The sequence below is a fragment of the Penicillium crustosum genome, assembly GCF_028827405.1.
Source record: "Penicillium crustosum strain IBT 35664 chromosome Unknown utg000004l_segment0_segment0, whole genome shotgun sequence".
Lineage (NCBI taxonomy): Eukaryota > Fungi > Ascomycota > Eurotiomycetes > Eurotiales > Aspergillaceae > Penicillium > Penicillium crustosum.
Window position 1 is genome coordinate 3,968,678 of NW_026623125.1, and position 19,913 is coordinate 3,988,590.

Genomic DNA, 19,913 nt, shown 5'->3' on the forward strand with positions numbered 1-19,913 from the left:
ACCCTCCCTCTATTATCTACCCCATTTATTGATCAATTTCGAGCTTGTTTAATCGTGGTCGCCATCATCTGAAGGTAGGCTTACAATGTGACATTTGAATCCGGTGGTTGTAGGTCGATCGACACCTATTGCCACGACTTCACTCTTCTGGGAACCAACTGTACCTCTTCTGCCTAAGAGACGTGGCACACATGTGACCTGTCTGTCCTTCTTACGTCCCAAACACCCTACCCCTCCAACGATCGGCATACCGCTTAGACAACTACATTGGGACTGTTTTATTTCTTCAACATGCACATATTGGATTTTCCAACGGAGATTTTGATATTGATATCCGAATTTCTCGATGACGAGTATTGCATCAACGCACTCGTTCAAACATGTAGACGATTTTACCTACTGCTGAATCATTCCCTATACCAATTTAACGTGTGCTACTCGAACGCCTGTGCTCTGGAGTGGGCCGCGATCAAAGGCTCGGAAGCAACTGCGCGATATGCACTAGAAGCTGGTGCTTCTCCTCACGCCACTCACTACGAAGAGTGGCTTCCGACGGCGCTCGCTTGTATTTATGGACATGAACCTATTGTGCGGCTGTTACTGGAATACGGAGTCGATCCAAATTCAGGTGGAAGCTGGCTTCGATCCACTGCTAGGGATATCAATAGGGATGATGAAGGCTGTCCGTTGATACTGGCGGCTGGTCGTGGCCATGAAGATATCGTTCAGCTCTTGCTTGATTATGGGGTCCCCCCTGGTGTCGAATTTGTACGCATTGATGGTCTTGATATCTCACCACTTTCAGTGGCTGTCAGGTATGGCCATTTATCCCTTGTCAAACTCTTCGTCTCCCTTGGCTCTGATGTCCACATTGGGGCGTGGTTGGGGGCGAATATTCTCACTACCGCGGCCGAGAGGGGCCACTATGAAGTTGTTCGGTTCTTACTGGAGCCGAATCCTGATCTAAAGCAGTCTCCTCAAGAGGCTAGTTATGCCCTACGCTGGGCGGCTAGTGAAGGTTACTTAGAGATAGTCGAGCTTCTCCTAGGAGAGCATGGGATGATTCCAATACCCACCATGATCGCCTGGCCTATAGGTCCATTGGTCGAGGCTACACAACGTGAATACCATGCAGTAGTTGATATGCTTCGGAAGTCTATGGATCTTCTCGCCTTTATCACACATGGTGAGCCTGATGATGATACCCATAGAGAGCTACTATTGGTTAGTGCTGCATGTGGCTGGGATGATATGATTAAAGAGTTACTTGACCGAGGCTGCTCGTCTGATTGTCTTGACTGTACGGCTCAGGAATGGGGCATGGAAAGAAGGCTCCGGGGACCGAGGTATCTTTCTATTGAAGGATACCCATTACCTCTAGCGTTGGCAGCCCATCGAGGCCATTACAGCGCTTTCGAGCTACTACTCGACCATGCAATTAAGTCAGACAAGTCATTGCTACATAGAAGACACCCAATCCCGCTCCTATCAGCAATTGACGGCTCCCAGAAACAGATTGTTAGTATGCTCCTTGACCACGGGGCAGATCCGAATCATCGAATCCCCCCACATAATGAGCCGGTCTTTTTTGAAGCTGTCCAAGTGCCGGATATACTTGAACTATTGCTCGATCATGGAGCAGATCCTGGACTAACTGCAGATTATGGCGCTGAGGGGGTTTACTCCGAATCAGTGTTCATGAGAGCGTTGAGCACTGGAAGTCTGGCCGCAGCGCATATTCTACAGGAGAGGGCTTCATTCATAGAGCCCCGCTTGGGTACGGGCTTTTACCCTACGTCATTCCTTGAGGCGGCCGCCCAGGGTGGAGAATTGATGATAAAATATCTTCTTGACACCGACTATGAGGTTATGCCTGGGAGTCACCAAGTTGGGATGGCCCTATACACTGTACTATCTCGATCAGATACGTCGTCCTTGACTCTTCTGTTCGAAAGAGGACTAATCGGCAACTTGACCACAATCGACAACAAATATTTGATGGCAGTGGTAGATTCACCAAGCGAAGACTGGGATGCTGTGGCTGCTACTCTGGACACACTGATCGCATATGGAATTGATATCGAAGGGGCGTCCTACTCCCCTCTGCATGATGTTGTTCATAGGAAAACGTCCAATCTATCCCAGTTATTATTGGATCGAGGAGCTGACCCTCTCCGAACTCATGCACAGCTTGGCATCACCCCTTTGGGACAGGCAGCGAGGAGGGGGTCGATGAATTTGGTGCGAATGATGCTGAAAGCTCTAGAGCAGCGGATTGTTCCACTTGGGGAATTGAAAGAAAAGTTGGTTGGGGCAGAGAAGCAGGCAGAGTTGGGCCAACAAGAACGTTTGGCAGAAGACGATGTGCGACCACTTTTACGTCGTTTCTACTGGCGAAAGAAGTTCCAAGACCAGGCTGAGGAGACTGAAAAATAGATGTTCCAAGATGCAAAAATACCAATCTCATTATTAAATGAATATTCTATTTGGCCGTAGATGAGAATAAGAAGGCTAGTACGTACAAACATATGAATGTGCTTTTGCTTGTTCTTTTCAGATGGTCTTCCCAAACATAATTCAAGGTGATACAAAAGCATGAACCGTCTCAAAGCCCTTTCTATGTATAATATCAGGGATTTGCCCTAGTCAATCCTTCATCTGCCTAAAGCAGAAACTCCCAAAAGGCAACCGCATGACCTTCAGTCACGGGTCGCAGCATCCCCAGGAACAGCACCTATAATATTTCAACTGCAGGCTCCCCACTCTTCTCTTATCTTTCCTCCATCGACCATTGTCATCTGCAAATCCATATTCATGAACTTCCATCTACTTTTTACTTCGTGGCCGGAGTGGCCGGGGGATTCCGTCTGATGACCGCGGGGCATGCTCACTGGGTATGTTTTCAAGATCGCCACGGATGACCTTAAGGCCCGACCATTGCCTTCAGTGGAACTACTATAGCCGAAGTGGAACTACTATAGCCGAAGTGGAACTACTATAGCCGAAGTGGAACCTATCACGTGTTGCTGCAATTCAGGGAGGTGGTGAGGAGCGATGATGACCCCGATGGGGATTCGATTTCTGCTCGTACAGGTCCCCGAACACCAAGCAGGGGACGAAACATGTCTCGTGGAAATATCCCACCATTACAATCGAATACTCCCTCACCGCCTTTATCAACAATCAAGATTCTGGCAGTGGAGGGCGAGATATCAAGTCACGTCACTTCGTTCGGGAATAGGATGCCTTTTTTTTCTCAGCATTGCATTTCAATAATGGTGTCACTCTAATTATGGACTTGATCTGGTAACGGGCTTTGGCTCGGCATTTCTGATCTGGCTTTCACTGGAATGAGTTTGACTTTATTTGTATGGTTGGTGAATGAGAAAAGCCTTGATTTGTATGACAGTAGCGAATCCTTACCAACTTAGTGCATGTTTTTTGTTTCTTTCTTAACACCCATTATGTATAGAGCACGTCATTTTGGGGCCGTAAAACTTTCTTACGAGTACTCCGTGCTCCTAAAATAAATTCATGTTAGAGATCTACGGAGTACGAGGATATTATGAAATACACGGACCTGCACTTAAGATGGGCGCTTGGCACAGTTAATGGCCCTTACGCTAACGACTAACCGAATGAATATCGTTACTGCCAAAAGAAATGATGCGCGCCATGTGCTAACTTGTACTAATATTATCTCTCAGTCGCAGACAGCTCCATACCCCAGCCTAATGGTCTTTTGTATATCCACACCCCCACCCGGGGCCCTTAAATCTGGTGAATTCCCCCGGTCAGTACTTGCCTTCGAGGTATTTCGCATTTTGCTAGATATCCGGCCCCCAGCTCCTTTTGCATATTATCAAACTTCCAATGAAATAGATTGAGCCTCGAAATGGGAAAGTCTTGGGTCCGTCTGTTGTGGGGCTACCCTCGATCCTCACTTTCTCGGCATCGCTATTATGGAGTCACGGATAACCATCAAAACAGCCAGACCGAGCTCAGCGAAATTCGTGCTCAACCATCCGTATTTCCAGTGGCTTCTTTGTCCTCCTTATCGACAATTCCACAGGAAAGCCATCCATCGATCGCGAAAACCGCCCCGGTTGCTGAGAACGATACCCTGCTAGAACTACCCGTGGGCGATGAAGAAACGATAACAAGAACGAGAGCGGGGATCGTTGACCCGACATCACACACGCGGAATACAGCATGGATTGATGGTGTCTACCTCTGCGCCAGAGCTGGGGTCTTCATACTCCTCATGAACCTAGTCCTTGTCTCAATTGCGGCTGGACTGGCTAGTAAATACCCAGAAAATGGTAGCTATTCGACCACCGCAGTGATTTATCAAGGGAGTTGCGGTTTGACAAAACGATGGAACACTGCTCTGCATTTGATTATCAACGTGCTGAGCACGTGCATCCTTGCTGCAAGCAACTACTGCATGCAGACGCTTGTCGCCCCGGCCCGGGAGGAGGTCGACGCCCATCACGCTCAAAAGAAGTCGCTTTATATTGGGAGTGCGAGTGTCAAGAACCTTTTGGTGATCGGTTGCGATCGACTAGCCTTGTGGGTAGTATTGATGCTTACAGCAACTCCGTTTCATTTAATGTACGTACGGAACAACAGACTCATGAATCAGCCAGCTCGCTGCTGAATATTGAAAACTAATACCACTTATAGGTACAACTCGATGATATTTGAGTCTTTATCGATAAATCAATTTGACGTAGTGGTTGGACCTTATGATTTGGATTCATCAAATATCTGGAACCTTACGACCCCGGCATTGGATAAATGCTTCTCGAGTCCTCAATCTATACAGCTGGGCTGGCATGAGTTCGCCTCCCAGATCGCCCACAGGAATTATGAGCGAATCTCTACTGAGCAATGTACCGAGACTTCCCAGATATCCCACCCTGGAATTAAGGGGATCGTCGCGCTTGCAGACAACTTGACCGTCAGCGACGGGGGAGACAACTCCATTCTTCTGACAGGAATCACCAGTTCGATCAGTGAACGCAGGCCCTACGTGTCAGATGGCATTCCCCTGCCAGCTGCGCCGTCCGCCAATGAAACTGCTGGCCTGGATTCTAATATCACCTGTCAGTCTGATGATACTTTCTTGCAGAGTCTGTTCTCTTATGAACCAGACAAAATGGCAAGAATTGGCGCAAAGCGGTATAATATTACAGGATGCCTCGCGATCAAGGCCCCGGAGCACTGCCAATTGCTCTATAGCCCGCCGATCTGCATCATTATCATGTTGACTGGTTGTGCAAAAGTAGCGGCAATGTTTATAGCGGCTAGAATTGGTCGTGGTCGTTCGCCACCGCTTTTGACCATTGGCGATGCAGTAGCATCATTCTTAACTAATCCCGATCCTACCACGAAGGGCTTGTGCTGGCTCACAGCTACCGATACCCATAAGGATCAGTGGACATGTGGTAGCAGAACAGGTGGTTTTACGGCAATCCCGCAAAATAGCCAAGACGAGTCTATCACCTACAAACGCCTCTCAAAGCGGAAGTTCTGGATGAGAGCAGCAAGCGGCTGGCGTTGGACAGCAACTCTTTTCATGTAGGCTTTTGACAGCATACCTGACCAGCCTAATCACCACTTGCGCGATGCTTACCAATCTAATTTAGGTGCTTTTCGTCCATAATAACAGGAATAGTCCTCTTCAGGATGGCTATTTCTTATATGCCTCCCGAACTCTCCATAATTTCGGCACACGACATGAAACAATGGTTCAGCTCTGATGTCGATATTAGCAATTACAGTATCATCGGAGGAAGAATCGAGTGGAGTATGCTGAGCGCGGTAGTGTTTGCCAACATCCCACAACTGATCATCACCGTCAGCTATTACTGCTACAATGCCGTGTTGACAAGCATTCTGGCCGCTGCTGAATACAGCTCGTACGGAGCCAAACGTAAGGCGCTTCGCGTCACTTGGCCCATCAAGGACAGTCAGCAGCGATCGACTTACTGGTTGAGTGTCCCGTATCGATATGTCATCCCAATTTTGGTGCTTTATATGGTTCTCCACTGGCTCGTGTCGCAGAGCATCTTTTATCTTATGTTGGTCACATACCTGCCGGACGACCAACCAAATCCTGCAAATACGATGAGCTCTGTTGGCTTCTCATCTACACCAATCTTTCTCTCCATTCTGGTTGGAAGCATCATGATGCTTATATTGTTCACGCTAGCGTTCCGGAAATTCAAATCCAGGATGCCGGTGGCGGCATCTTCTAGTGCTGCTATTAGTGCTGCGTGTCATCCGTCCAAGGATGAGGACTTGGACACGGCGGCGTTGGGTTTGGTAAAGTGGGGGAGACGATATCACCACCAGCTTGGGTGATGGAAAGATTTCACGGCATTGACGACCAGCATGGACACTGTGGCTTCACATCGTTGGATACATTGAGCCCTAGTTTGACAAAATTGTATGCATAAACAGAAATTTAAATGCTAGATAATGGGCAGTCTTTATAACGTATAGTCATTTTTTCTTTTTTCTGAGACACAACTAGATACGTACGAACAGGGGGTGAAAAACATGGCTTCCCGTCTGTTCAGCCGTGCTTAAGAGCCGAATTAGAGTCAGCGACCATAAGGGACAACGAGAGACTCCGGAAGCATCATAGATCACCACCTCACCCTTGCGTACACGCATTTTTGGCCATATCACACAATGTCCCTGACACCATATCCATATCTTCTGCACAGAGAATCCAGTGAAGGGCGGCCTCATACCGAACATTTTTCCTTCCCCTACTTTCTATGGCAGATGTGAAGGAAACCTAGAAAGTCAATTAGCATTGGGACGATTCCGAGAATTATACCAGTAAATTACAGTATGTTACAGTATGTTACGATAAGTCATTGGAAAATAAGCTTTGAGACATTTGTAATTTAGATAAATTGCCATTTACATACAATATAATACGTAGGTACTACAATTTTGGCTAGAAGTTTAGTTTCATGGATAGCTTCAGTCACCAGAGCTGACAGATGGAATAATGGCATCTTCGCTAAGAGTTCTTTGTCGCTCTACTCTGTACGGAGGAATTGCTTGAGGATTCGGGCTAAGCGCCTGTGGCGCGCCCGAATGTATCGATTTTGGCATTAGCTTGTTCAGCCGCAAACCCCACCGAGGAATATTTGATTCGATCAATCCCCCTGATAGTTTTAATTCTGATGTTCTCGGCCCCCTGTGAAATTTATACGCCTGGGGAAAGACCCTGATTTCAGTGGATCCTATTGTGGGTTGTGGGTCACAGTCAAACACTCAAACACTATGCGGTGGCTACCAGGTAATTAATTATGCCTGGACAACACATACTATGTAGTGAACTTCGGGAGTATTTCACTAACAGTCCTCCTAGTTCTCTTGAGTGTCATAAGTTTGTTCCTCCATGGATGTAACGCCAGGCAATTCGAGCACTGGTATCCGTTCTACGAATGGACCCTGACACAAGAGGAAGGGGCCCCCACCTGCCTCAAAGATTATGCGGACGCCGTCGAGAGATTGGGAGCAGAGCAGTCAATGACATGCAAAAACTTGGTTAGCTGCATTTACAACAACACCAAAGAAATCGACAAGGCGGATATGTCATCTGCGCTGGTTCTACTCGGTCTTGCACCAACGGTCCTGGGACAGATGGGCCCGACCCTGAACCAGAAAGCTCAACTGTGCGTTCAGAGCCCCATCCTTGGGCTTTTGTGTGTCCTAGGCGCGCCTTCAATCGCTTTCGGGATGCCGTGGGCAAGGACGACTCCTATCACGCCTACTGACGCAAACGCCTTTGCTTCTGGGGAGATGTGGTTTTTTAATTGGATTATTTGGGCCTTTAATCGCATTTTTTGCGGCCGTATGGAAAAGCCTGCGCAACAAACGAAGCCGATGACACAGTCAATATGGATTATTTTAGCAAAATATTCGCTCGCGGTCGGTGCGGCGGTCAACCTTTTTCTCAACGTTTGGACTCTAAGCCGTCAAACTGTTGTCAGCTGGAAATGCACCTCTGTATATCTTGAGTTTTTGTGGGTTAGCCTCACATTGGTTCCGATTTTCTTGGCGGTAGTGGCTACGTCGGTCGAGCGAACTGAGAGTACTCGGAGCGGGTCGAAAGGCCGGCCTTTATGGTCCAGAATCTTCTATTCTCTATCAAATATCGCTGGCGCTGTCCATGTTCTTTTCGGGACGGTGATGTTTTCTTCGGTCCTTTTCATTGGAACATTAGATGCATTGGGAGTCGTCGGACGGTTAACAGCGTCCACGCTTGTCTGTCAATTTATCACAGCGTTGGAGTTGGAGCGTACGGAGGATACAGAACAGGAGTTAAAGAATGGGCAGGGTACAGAGCATGAGTTACAGGATGTAGGGAATTTGGGCGCCGGATCTAACTTGAGCAAGTGAAAGAGAGATACAGAGAGCGAAGACCCCATTATTGTGGACGGAATGCCGTGCTGGAGCTTTTGAGGGACCGAGGACCTGAGAGGACTGCGAGCGCGAGTGAAATGAGAGATGGTGCAACAGCGAATCAAACAAAATGTTTCCCAGTAACTTCAAACTGGAGAATTTTTCTCGTTCTCGGCAGCCTCAACTTGCCCCTTGCATGCATCTCTGGGCCTAGGCGGGTTTCTGTAAACCTGCGTGATAGAGAAAAGACAAATAATACCAGCATGCTTGCAATACTCCGCACCATCGGGCATTGCTCCTTGATTTTCATGTAATCATCAATCTTATTAGCGCCGAATAGGGCTACCCATAGCTCTTTCGGCGGCTTGTCTATAAACACTGGCACTGTCGGGCGGTAGCGGAGGCTAGTTGGCGTGTTCAATTGAGATAAATCTGTAAATTTCCAAACGGAAGGATATAACAGAGATGAAAATCAGCAACAGAAAGAAGATTCCAAGGTCACAGGACGGAAATTATAAAATCGACCCGAACGCAGCTCTGGGGGGGCGCCTTTATAGCTTCTGCACTGAGTCCACTGACAGTCGAACATCATTTTGGGCTATTCCCCTAACCATAGTACGATCCAGCTCCACCCGTCACAACAGGGGTCGGATACTAGCCCCGGACTGAGAATGGGGGTGCACTTATCCACTAACTTGTCAGTGTCACTGATCATTGAGTGTCAAAACAAGCGGCTTGCCCCATTTTCAGGGGCTCTGGGGCGCCCAGGGCTGGAGTTAAGGACGATTTGGCTTTTCAGCCTGCAAATCACATGGAAATTGTACTCCGATAATGCAGAACCTCAAAACGGAATCTCACGGTTATGTGATTTTGTGATTTTGTGATACGAGATACGGACTGTGCCATGGTTCTGGTGAGGTTCTGTTGTGGTTCGAATCTTGTACTATAACAGATAGGGAAGGCGGTGTATCTGGTTCTAAATCCCACCGTTCACCACTGGAGCCACCAACTGATGAATATCCTTCCTCTTGGCTATGGTCTATCCCTCGTCGATTTCTTCATACTAGAATGACATTCGCCTGGATTGGACAAATTTTTGTACAATCTTTTCAACGTAGCAGACAAAATATTTGAGTCACTATGTATACATGGGGTACATCGTGTTGCATATCCACATGCGGGCCACCATTCCCCACATTCCGCATGATTCTTCATGACTCAACCAACCCCGCCCTCCATATATAGCTGATGCTGCGGTGATCAATTAACCGCTCAGAACAGTGCGATCCATTCGACAAAATATAGCGAACTCCACAAACACCTCCGACTCCAATTTCTCTAAAATTCTACGCACCGTGACACCCACAACCTCAACCACAACCATGTCACCCACTACGACCCCAATGACGTTCTACGACATCGCCCTGGCACCCCCAGTTACAGAAAATGCTTGCTCCCCAAATCCCTGGAAAAGCCGGTTCGCCCTGAACTTCAAAAACATCCCCTACAAAACAACATGGGTACCCCTACTTGATATCGGCTCCGTCCGCGCCCCTCTCAACATCCCCGCCTCGCGCAAATTCGCCGACGGATCCCCCTACCACACCCTCCCCATTCTCTCCGACCCTGCAACCGGACGCATAGTGGGCGACTCCTTTGAAATCGCCACCTACCTGCAGGAACAATATCCGTCATCGGGGGCGGGAGACTTGTTCCCAGCACAGGAGCTGGACTTTGTATTTGCGCACGACATGGGAAATTACCCGCCGATTGCAGAGGCTCAGGGAGTGGATGGAGCTGCTGCTGCGTATGCAAAGTTTAATACGAATGTCGATGCTGTGTTCAGTGCGAATGCGCGTGTGATAGCGCAAGGTTTCCCTTTTGATCCTGCTGTTGCCGAAGAGTGTAAGGCAATGTTCTCGAAGAGAGTGGGAGTGCCGTGGGAGGCTATGGCGGTTAGTGCGGAGGAGAGGGGGAAGTTATGGAAGGACTTTGAGGAGGCCCTAGGTGGACTTGCGAAGTTGTATACGACCGATCTGAGTGGGCCGTTTTTGTTGGGTAGTAGGGCAAGTTATGCGGATTTTATTGTGGGGGGGTGGTTGCGTATGAGTCGAGGCATGTTGTTGGGAGAGGAGTGGGAAGCACTGAAGGGGTGGCATGGTGGTGTGTTTGGAAGATTAGATGATGCGCTCGAGGCTTTTTCACAGATGGACTAGGTAGTGGGTGATGCTATGACATTATTGCTGTAGTGGAGTACTACATGGGGTAGAAGTAGAAGACGAAGAAGAAGTTGTTATTCTAAGAACTAAGAAATGATGGTTTATATACCCTATTCAATAAACACCATCCGAAGGTTGCTCAGTCTGTCAAACATATGTGGCTTCATGCCTACATGTACAACGATTATATTTGCAGATGCAAAAAGAAAGAAACAGGTTATTCCTCAGCACCGATATCACGGCTACGTATTTGGCCCGATGTAGTGTCATGCACTGTAGTACAAATTACTAAAGCTACTGCATCGAATTCTGCATATAGTGTTAGTTAATATCAAATCTATACCTCGCTCCTGTTTACTAGTATATATGATGTCGAAGATTCAAGTTAATTCGTCATTGTTAACATGCTTTGGATTTTTCATGGAATTTGTTCATCCCTAAACCCCAATTGATTTCATGCATGTGTTGCGCCATGTCAATTCTTGCATACCAAGAATTCAGAACTCCTACAGAATTGAGACTAGCGGCGTTGATGCAGTTTGACGCCTTTATCAACTATTCCACCATACAAATCTGAGGATACTGAAATCATGACTCGACATTGCAATATGGACTGCTCACCATGCATCATCACCTTCATTAATCCATGTACGAATTATGATAACAGGAAAGAAGACAGCGCTTAGATATGACACCGCTCATTACCTATGATTCTTTCTGATTCTCACTACAAAAAGCAAGTTTCATGGGAATGAATAGATGATTCTCCAGGAGCAAGGAAAAGACACGAATAAGGGCTCATTTCCATATATGAAGATACCAGACATTCTTTCGGTTTATTTTACACCTTTGTGAAAGATTCCCATTCCGTTATTACATTTTACTATATTATTCAACACATGAAATATCATGGCAATATAATGTGGTAGTGGTCGTTTGCATCATACGTAACAATTAAGATCTTGGATATATATATCTAGGTACATACTAGGCAAATAGCCGAGGTAGGTGCTCTAGAGCGGCTTTAATCTATAAATTGAGTCTCATACGGGCTCCATGTGACATTCGAGCGGTTCCAGCGCCGAGAAACCAACACCAGTGTTGCTTGACAAGACCTCCAAGTTTTTTTTCCCATCTAGCTACCAAGCCTCCATTTTATTTTACCATGGATCGCAGAATATCGCCATCGGACTTGACCGACTCAAACCATCTCGTTGTGGATACCATGATCAATACCTTTCGTGTGGATGATAACACGGTAGTCGAATTATGCGACCCAAACCGCCTCGCTGAGGCAGAACCTTTTGAGGTTCATCCGCTCTAAAACTTCCCTTCCCGTTCCAGAGCCCTGGAGTTCCACAAGGCTTATGTTGATGAAACCATCGACGGTGCAGTCATACAAAAGATACCTAATTTCTAGATATTGCATCATGTGAAAATATTGCACCCTCTGGGGGCACCGATACCCGGTAGGTGCATTGGGCGCTTGGCACGGCTATAGTCGCGAATAGATCATTGATGGTCCCAGTGTATTTAATTCTACTAACATCATGTAACATCCCTTGAAGCTAATCATAAGGGGTTGCAATTATAGAGCCTTTCGTGAAGAAGGAATATGTTTCTTAGCTTAGCTGAAACGCTCAAAGTATGGAGGCTCGTGAAATTTCACAATTCAAATTCTATCGCAGATAATTTGCCCTCCATGAAGCAAACTCTCTCCGACAAACATCAATATTTGCTAGTGCCTAATGTTGCGCCCGGGTGAAAGAGCAATGATAGTGCATGGATGTGATGTGGCAGAGCTCTCATTCGATCGATAATAGGTCAATGCGTGTTCATCTGATAGGGGGCCAACACTGGAGAAACATATAGTTTTCAACTATCGATGACTATTAGGCAACCACTTTGTTGGAGGATTCATATTCTACTTGAAAAAGGTATCACAAGGTGGTTTAAATTTATTATGGACTGCTTTACAGAGAAAGAAGAAAGAGAGAAGCTCTCGGGATCTAACTAAATATGGAGTACTCCGCATTATTTTAAAGAAACTCAGCCAACTAACCTAACCAACCTACCTGCGGCTCATTTGCATTGCTAAGAAGCAAACTAGGGTGCACTTACGCAGTGAGAAAAATGCGCCTGGTAGCCAACACAACACTACGCCTTGGGAAATGTAATTTCTCTACCACCACAGAGTAGAATGACTGTAGTTTGTATTCTCAAATTATCTGTATCAATGGCGGGAAAGCAAATTTTTCACCAGCACCTGATAGAAACTCGGACAAAAATCTGGGATAGATACTATATACAACTAGCGTCACTCCCACCTGGAATAGGAAATAGTACCTATGCAGGTAGCCCTCCAGCTGTCGGTACCAAGTCGCAAGCTAGTTCTTTGTAGAAACGTGTAATATGCAGATTGGCCAGCCTCAACAGCCTGCCAGCAAAACATGCATATGAACAGGTCACTGGTATTCCGAAATGAGCAACATACATACCTAATAGCTGCAATGTGAACTTTGCTATGATATGCTTGGGGCTCTTATGTTTGTCTGCTTTGTAAGGCTATCACCTGTTATCAAGTCAGAAATTCGATCTCATTGCATGAAAAGACATAAAAGGAACAGGATATCACCCTCTTTTGCTCTAAGTGCTTTCACTTTCAGTTTCACCTTCAATACTCTTGCTATATTTACCCCGTCCTTCAACCACAGCCAATCCGGTGATTAGATATGGCTAGAGAGTTTGTCGTTCAAGCTCCACTCCCAGCGGCTGCTGCATGGATAGGCGGTAGCGGAAGGTCTTACACTGACCTCGTGATTGAGGTATGATTATAACCAAATATGAGGCATTTATCTTGGAGAGAGTCCATAAATAGCTGACACTCCGTAATCAGTTGAATCAGAATCAGTGGGCTTTACAGGGGAACCCTTGTGGCATTACCTGCACCCTCGCAAACAACGTTAGGGTCCAGATGCGCTATGACTATGATGCAACAAATGGCTTTCATGTGGATGCTTATAAGAATGGAGAACACCACGTCTATGTTATGGGAAGTCCTTCAGGTGCGAAAACTGGACCGGGGAATGTGGGAATAGGACAGTATACTACATCTTTGGGCTTTATGAACAATCGGTACAGAACCCAAGATCAGCAGGGTATGGTTGCTACTTTTCTGTCGGGGGTAATTTAGGTATTTTCAAGGAGGTTCAGCTAAGAATTGATGATCCTTTAATCCTCCTAGCTCCCAATATGTTATTTCACAAAGCAAAGTCTTCCATTTTGTAATACAAACAGCTGCTCTAGAAAGGGAGAGGAGGTTAACCGAGGGTTTTTGAAATCAGGTATGCCAATTCTATGAGAGGAAGGACTACTTGAGTAAACAGAAAAACCTCTAGGAACTGTATTGAATTGCGCAACTAGCTAGAAAAGAAGGAGGTGAGGGAGCCCTGGAGGCAACCTTGGAACCTTGGAAGATACCTAGGTAGGTGGGGGAGCACCCGCCCATTCCGAATGTTTGTTTCAGCCGCACGCTTTGACCTCCAACTATTGGCTGCCTCACAGAGCTTTTATACCTGTAGCTCTTTATTATGGGGCATGGCACTAAAGTATTCTCTCTGCCAAGTCCACGCTAAACTTTGCTAGCGTAGTGTATTGTATATACCTAGGTACTATCTACACCAATCTGCAAGTGATTTAGTAGCAAAAACACAGTATGCTGATGTAATAAAACGCCAACTTTACTAGTGTAAAGACATATGCAGGCTCCACGTTGACAGAATTCTGACTAGGCAGGGTACTAAATCATAGATATCGATAAACTAAAGTATTAAATGATCTTTATAATTAAAGCGCCTAGCCGGACCTAGCTATAAATCTAACCTCTAAGATAGGGAGATAGCTTATTTCCCTTCATGCTATTACAATTAATAGGACGTAGGGGTATCCTTAGAGCTATGCTTGATTTTAAAGACTGTAGGTTGAATAAAACGCGGTTCAATTTGACATTATGTGGGCCAGGCCGCACGGAGACTTTTGCGGTGCGACTGTACTTTGCCAGTTCACTCTAGTTATTTGTGACTCACCATTTCACTAATGGTCTTGAAGGTTGCTATGTTTTACGACTACCTGGGTGACTCATGGGATTTAGGAAAACAAAAGTACCTATATATGTAAATGTATTCCTTGGGTGACATGTATATTTGGTAACTCATTGATCAGCCCGCTAGCTAGCTAAGCTTAGGCCCCGTTCGTCATATATAAACACTCGGTTCCTATGCCTTCTCCTCCCCTTGATTTCCTATTAAACCTTCAACCTCTCAACTAGCGGCCACATTTCGTATTGGCCATGGAACGAGTAAGGAAGACCTTTTTCGACCCGCTCGCAACATCGAAAGTTAGGATTCGAGAGATCCTAGATGAACTTCCAGTCGGCTCAGCACACCCTTTCAGCCCTGAGCGCCTCCTTCTTTGTCGGACAGAGGCCGGCGTTGATGAAATCGATATCTCCTCCTATCCAGATGACTTTTTCTTCAATGCTGTGGACATAGGCGAGATGGGCGAGATCCTTCTGAGGCGTATGGCTGCCTTCCAGTCTCACCTAGGTATGTCTTCCGTTCTACTTTGCCAAAGAGTAAATGCTAATCATTTGTAGGAATATTTGAAAACTTCCAAATCCTGCAAGCGCCAGCCTCAACGTTCAAAGTCCCGATAGTGTCTGAAGAAATTATAATCCTGGCAGTTTCTGAAAGGACACCAACTTATTACGATTTCTGCGTCGCGGATGCATCATACAACGCTTGCTGCTGGATTGCAAAAGATACCTTTCCAGGAATTACCCATAGCGGCGATATTACCAACGGACGGGATCTCGCACAGTATCTCAAGATGAAAAGGGGGACTGCGACAGAGGAAGAACTCTGCGTGTTCATATCTGGCTACGAGTTGACGCCTATAACAAAATTCCTAGGAACACACCCTGCGTTGCTCGTTGCCGACCATGTGGATAAGGTATGTTTCTAGAGCTTTTTCTTTTATCGGCATTAGGCTAATCGTTATTGGTAGGTCCTTTATATTGTCCCGGTGCCCTTGGATGCAGCAACAATTGGAGACGCAACTATATGTTGCCCACTGGTAATCAAACGTGATGCGGACTCACTGATCTGTTCTGTTTTGCCAACAGCAACGACAGACATAAATAAAAGCTGCTACGGTAAAAGATTGGAAAGCGATTCCTTCCAGGAAGCGATAGACCGCGCTGGTTTCAACATCTCCACTACTTCTCTAACGGCCACACAAAGTAAGTCTTATCAGTATCAAGCATGCAGGCTCATAGAAGCTAAAATTATACAGATATAGCTACAAGAGGTGATGCAACCGAAGAGAAAGCTACCTCGAGTTTGGAAAGCACGCCCAGGATCACCAAAGAAAATGCTGTGTTTGCGACCGATCTTGCTGCGCTGCCTTCTTTCCTTGATTTTAAAAAGACCCAAGTTATACGTTTCGGGACTGGTATTGAATTCGAGCTACCAGGAGAACAGCTTCCCGTAAAGACTGAGCCATCTACCGTTGTTTTGCCATGCATCTTTGGTTCCCAGCTTCAAGGCCCATTCCTATTGGCAACAGGAACAGTCCCTTCAAACGTTCCCTTTTTTGACGAAATTGCCATGCGGAACTATTACAAGCAGCTCAAGAATGTCGTGGTAATTGTCGACGATCGAATGACAGATAACGCCCGCAATCTCGCAACTATCTACAGAATCAATGCACTCTTCATCGTGCAGCTTTGTTCGCAAACCAAGCCCAAGAATACCGGCGACATCATGTCGCTGTTGGACTCAGCAAATATCAACGCGGTGACAGCACTCGCTGGGCCACAATCCTTGGTTTTAATTCAAATCTCCGACAGGTATTACTTCTACCGAGGCATTGCTAATCGGGCACACCTCAACACGTCCAAAATCGAATTTGGCACCGATGTGACCTCCGTACTCGAATCTGCCGGCATGGAATCCATGCTCGATCCCAGAATTGAGCGTATTATTACCCTCGGCGATGCAATTCCGATCATCTTGCCCAATTCAGGTCAGTTGGTCCAACCTCGACATCTTCAGAACATGTTCGAAGAACTTTCGGTCGACCAGCTCAAAGAGATGGAAGAAGACATCATGTCAGCGGTTCCTCAACTCCAAATGCTTTTGGACGAGAAGGACCTACGAGAACTCTCCAAAAGTTTGGTATTTGCACTCTCATCAAAGATCAACAATGCGACAGCTGCATTGAGAAAGACCTACACCAACTATATAACCCAGGAGTACAAGATCACAGATGCAGATTCCACTAAGAAGAAGAATTATATGCTTGGAACATTAAGAAAACTCACAAGGGAGATACAGATTGCGCTTGAGCCGCTCATTTCAAGCTTGTCAAACATAATGTCTTGTCAGACGACTTCAAAGAGGACGCATGATTTGAAGAGACTTGTTCGCCAAACTCAGATTCAGGCTAATGTCGATGCTGTCAAGTCAATGAATTTCGATACTCTGGCCGGATACCTTGAGACATATGCGGGGGATATGGGAGTCATGCTATTGAATATTGACACATCATCCTATTCCCAGCTCTTGGGCGGTCTGAAAAACACTACCATCGATGCCAGGTATGTTACCCACCAATTCGAATATTCTTTACATGGAAGTCACTCTATATCGCATAATTCTAACCCACCTTTTATAGTCCATGCTGCGATCTTGATCCGAGAGTTCTACATCTCGAGGGATTCGACGCCGGAATTATTATCGAGCAGTCACAGTCCAAGCACAACGGCCCACTCCAAAGTCAGGATGGACCCTTCCACCCAATCCTGGCGTTACCCTACCTAAGCCAAGAATCAGGAACCGGATCAATGCTGGCTTGGGTCTGTTGGGACGAATTCGTTAACCTCGAAAATCCCTACAGCATCAGATGGATGGAGAAGTGCAATGAGCCTCACATTGCCGCGCTAAGGATCATAATGAGGTCCACTCTGAGCCAAGCAGTGTCTGCCAGGGAACATCACATTGGACCTAACAGCGTAGAAACTACCCATCTCATGAGCGCTTTGTTAATGGCGGCTATGTCGAAGCTCGCAGCTATGAGAACAACTGCACCGGTTGTGACACAGCAGGCTGGGGATACTGTCACCAGATTAATGCGAGGGCTCTTTGGCAATCTGTTGACAATAGCAGGTGCGGGAGTTCGTCCTCATAGCATGGTCTGGCAGTTGTTCGGTCTGAGCCCCCAATACGACGTTCCCAAAACCGATGTCGAGTGGATTTGGTACGAAACTGTTGTCGCCTTGTATCCTTACACCGGATGGCCTCTAGAGCAGTTCCACAAAAATCTAGAAAAGCTCCTCGACAAGGCGATTGTCCGTGTGGTGACCAAGAATGAAAAGGTGGAGTCGGTTAGAGCGAGCCGGACAGATGAGATGATCAGATTTTCCAAACTTCGGAACATTCAGCTTCACCATTCTCGGACGATCATTACCGCCTTTATGCGAATGCTTACAGTGGAAGGGTCCAACATTGCTGCTATAGCAACTCGTCTGCTAGAGCAGCTTCCACGGCAATTAAAACGACAGAGTTCGGGCTATACCCACACGATCCATTATCTTGATCACCTCTCGAAGGGAGGTGAACGACGCACCCACGACGACCTCATTGCTGCCAGTACCTACACCTCGCGTTCAGCAGCCTTTGGCTCGCTCAAGACCCAAGTGTCTGAAGCGTGTAAGAACAAAGAATGGGCCAAGATGAAGCACTCCTGCCAGGCAATTATGGACAAACATGCTGAGATTGCTTCTCTCTGGCACGTCAGTGCTGATATCTTGAAGGTTCAAAATATACAGGTGTACAAGGATCTCCTAGACGCAGATTTTGGAGACGACATTGACGAGGCTACCAATACCAAGAATCTCGAGCTGATCAACAAGGCCCTTGGCGACGCAGAGAAACAGCGTCTTCCTTGGCAAGTTGGGAAGAAAGGCGAATTTGGCAATAATATCGAGCCTTTGGATGAAGTATTCCTTCACGAAATCCTGACAGGAGACAAGCCAGAATTCACCCCTGCCGTCGAGCCAGCCGAGAAATTGGCAACAGAGACAACTGCCGTGATTGAAATCAAACCAGGAGATGAATTCGCACCATTTAAATCGTCTATGCAGTCTAGCTTCATCACTACGATGCAGAAAGACCTTTCGGCCGAGATTGTCTGCCGTATGCTTGGTGTTCCTGTTACCGCAATGCGCGTCTTTGCTAAAGCTCTTAATCCGAAATTCGTGTGGGAAGACTTGTGGAAGAACTATAGGAGCACCATTCTGGGGTTGTTGAATGATCGCTCCAATCGGTTGGAGAGCTGTCCTACTAGCAAGCTATTGGAGTTAGTGGGTGACAAGTCGAAGCTTCAAATCGACGGGTAAAGTATATTTTGCTTTAGATAGGAGAGGGGTGTTACGGAGAGAGGTGTATACTTAGTTAGTTTACAATTGAAGGGATTATCCTATTTATAGTTTGAATGGCTGGCTTTTATGGTTCAGAATACTCTTCCTCATTTCTCTATAAAGGTCTGCAACTTAGCAAAATATATATGTTCTATATCTGATATCCTTATCCGCAACGCTACCTAGTATCTTTGTTTCCCCGGCTGATTTAACTGATAATGGATATAAGGTCCCATTTCGCACAAACTATACGTGATTGGCCCTAGTAATTCGACTACTGATAGCCCTATCACCAATATTCTAATTATGAAGGTCAGCACCGAGATACATGAAAAAAAAACCCCCAAAAGCAGGTTTACCTCGTCGCCAATTTAATCTCATTTTTCATCTTTCATTTGTTCTGCTTCAAGCTATGGGCCCGGCGGGAAATTTTATGAAGCCTCTCCACTTCTCTTCCAAGTTGCTATATATCGCTGCTTGTACTCTCTGATTCCATGGAGAAACCCACCATTGCTCGGGGATACGATGAAAAATAGCACAGTAATGCGCCAAGATCACGAGAGCAAACGGCCTCAGCTCCCTAACAAGCTCAAAAAATCGAGGAGGAGTATAAGAAATCCATAATGATCCTGCTATCAACACTTCTCCTCCCCCGTCTATTGTCCCAAATAGGGTCTCCAATCCATCGATCGTATATTGGAATAACCGTGTCTCCGCATCTCCTTGTAGATGCCGCATTTCTAGATTCAATATAGAAAGAGAGGTAATCACCTCTCGGGATC

At 46.3% G+C, this 19,913-nt stretch overlaps 5 protein-coding genes across 5 annotated transcripts; all 5 read left to right on the forward strand.

The window, feature by feature from the left end:
• Positions 1 to 291: 291 nt before the first annotated feature.
• N7487_010550 (uncharacterized protein) lies at positions 292 to 2,436 on the forward strand (the record flags this gene model as incomplete). Its single annotated transcript, XM_056878280.1, has 1 exon — positions 292 to 2,436. One exon carries the CDS (start codon positions 292 to 294, stop codon positions 2,434 to 2,436), a length of 2,145 nt encoding a protein of 714 aa, XP_056726860.1.
• A 1,459-nt stretch (positions 2,437 to 3,895) lies between these two features.
• On the forward strand, positions 3,896 to 6,369 carry N7487_010551 (uncharacterized protein; the record flags this gene model as incomplete). Its single annotated transcript, XM_056878281.1, has 3 exons — positions 3,896 to 4,614; positions 4,687 to 5,583; positions 5,652 to 6,369. 3 exons carry the CDS (start codon positions 3,896 to 3,898, stop codon positions 6,367 to 6,369), a joined length of 2,334 nt encoding a protein of 777 aa, XP_056726861.1.
• Positions 6,370 to 7,308: 939 nt separating this feature from the next.
• On the forward strand, positions 7,309 to 8,430 carry N7487_010552 (uncharacterized protein; the record flags this gene model as incomplete). Its single annotated transcript, XM_056878282.1, has 2 exons — positions 7,309 to 7,324; positions 7,397 to 8,430. 2 exons carry the CDS (start codon positions 7,309 to 7,311, stop codon positions 8,428 to 8,430), a joined length of 1,050 nt encoding a protein of 349 aa, XP_056726862.1.
• A 1,385-nt stretch (positions 8,431 to 9,815) lies between these two features.
• Positions 9,816 to 10,649, forward strand: N7487_010553 (glutathione S-transferase family protein; the record flags this gene model as incomplete). The annotated part of the gene is made up of 1 exon (XM_056878283.1): positions 9,816 to 10,649. One exon carries the CDS (start codon positions 9,816 to 9,818, stop codon positions 10,647 to 10,649), a length of 834 nt encoding a protein of 277 aa, XP_056726863.1.
• Positions 10,650 to 15,000: 4,351 nt separating this feature from the next.
• On the forward strand, positions 15,001 to 19,110 carry N7487_010554 (uncharacterized protein; the record flags this gene model as incomplete). The annotated part of the gene is made up of 5 exons (XM_056878284.1): positions 15,001 to 15,256; positions 15,307 to 15,662; positions 15,717 to 15,951; positions 16,005 to 17,310; positions 17,388 to 19,110. The coding sequence occupies 5 exons, from the start codon at positions 15,001 to 15,003 to the stop codon at positions 19,108 to 19,110; spliced, it is 3,876 nt and encodes a 1,291-aa protein (XP_056726864.1).
• Between the last annotated feature and the right edge of the window lie 803 nt (positions 19,111 to 19,913).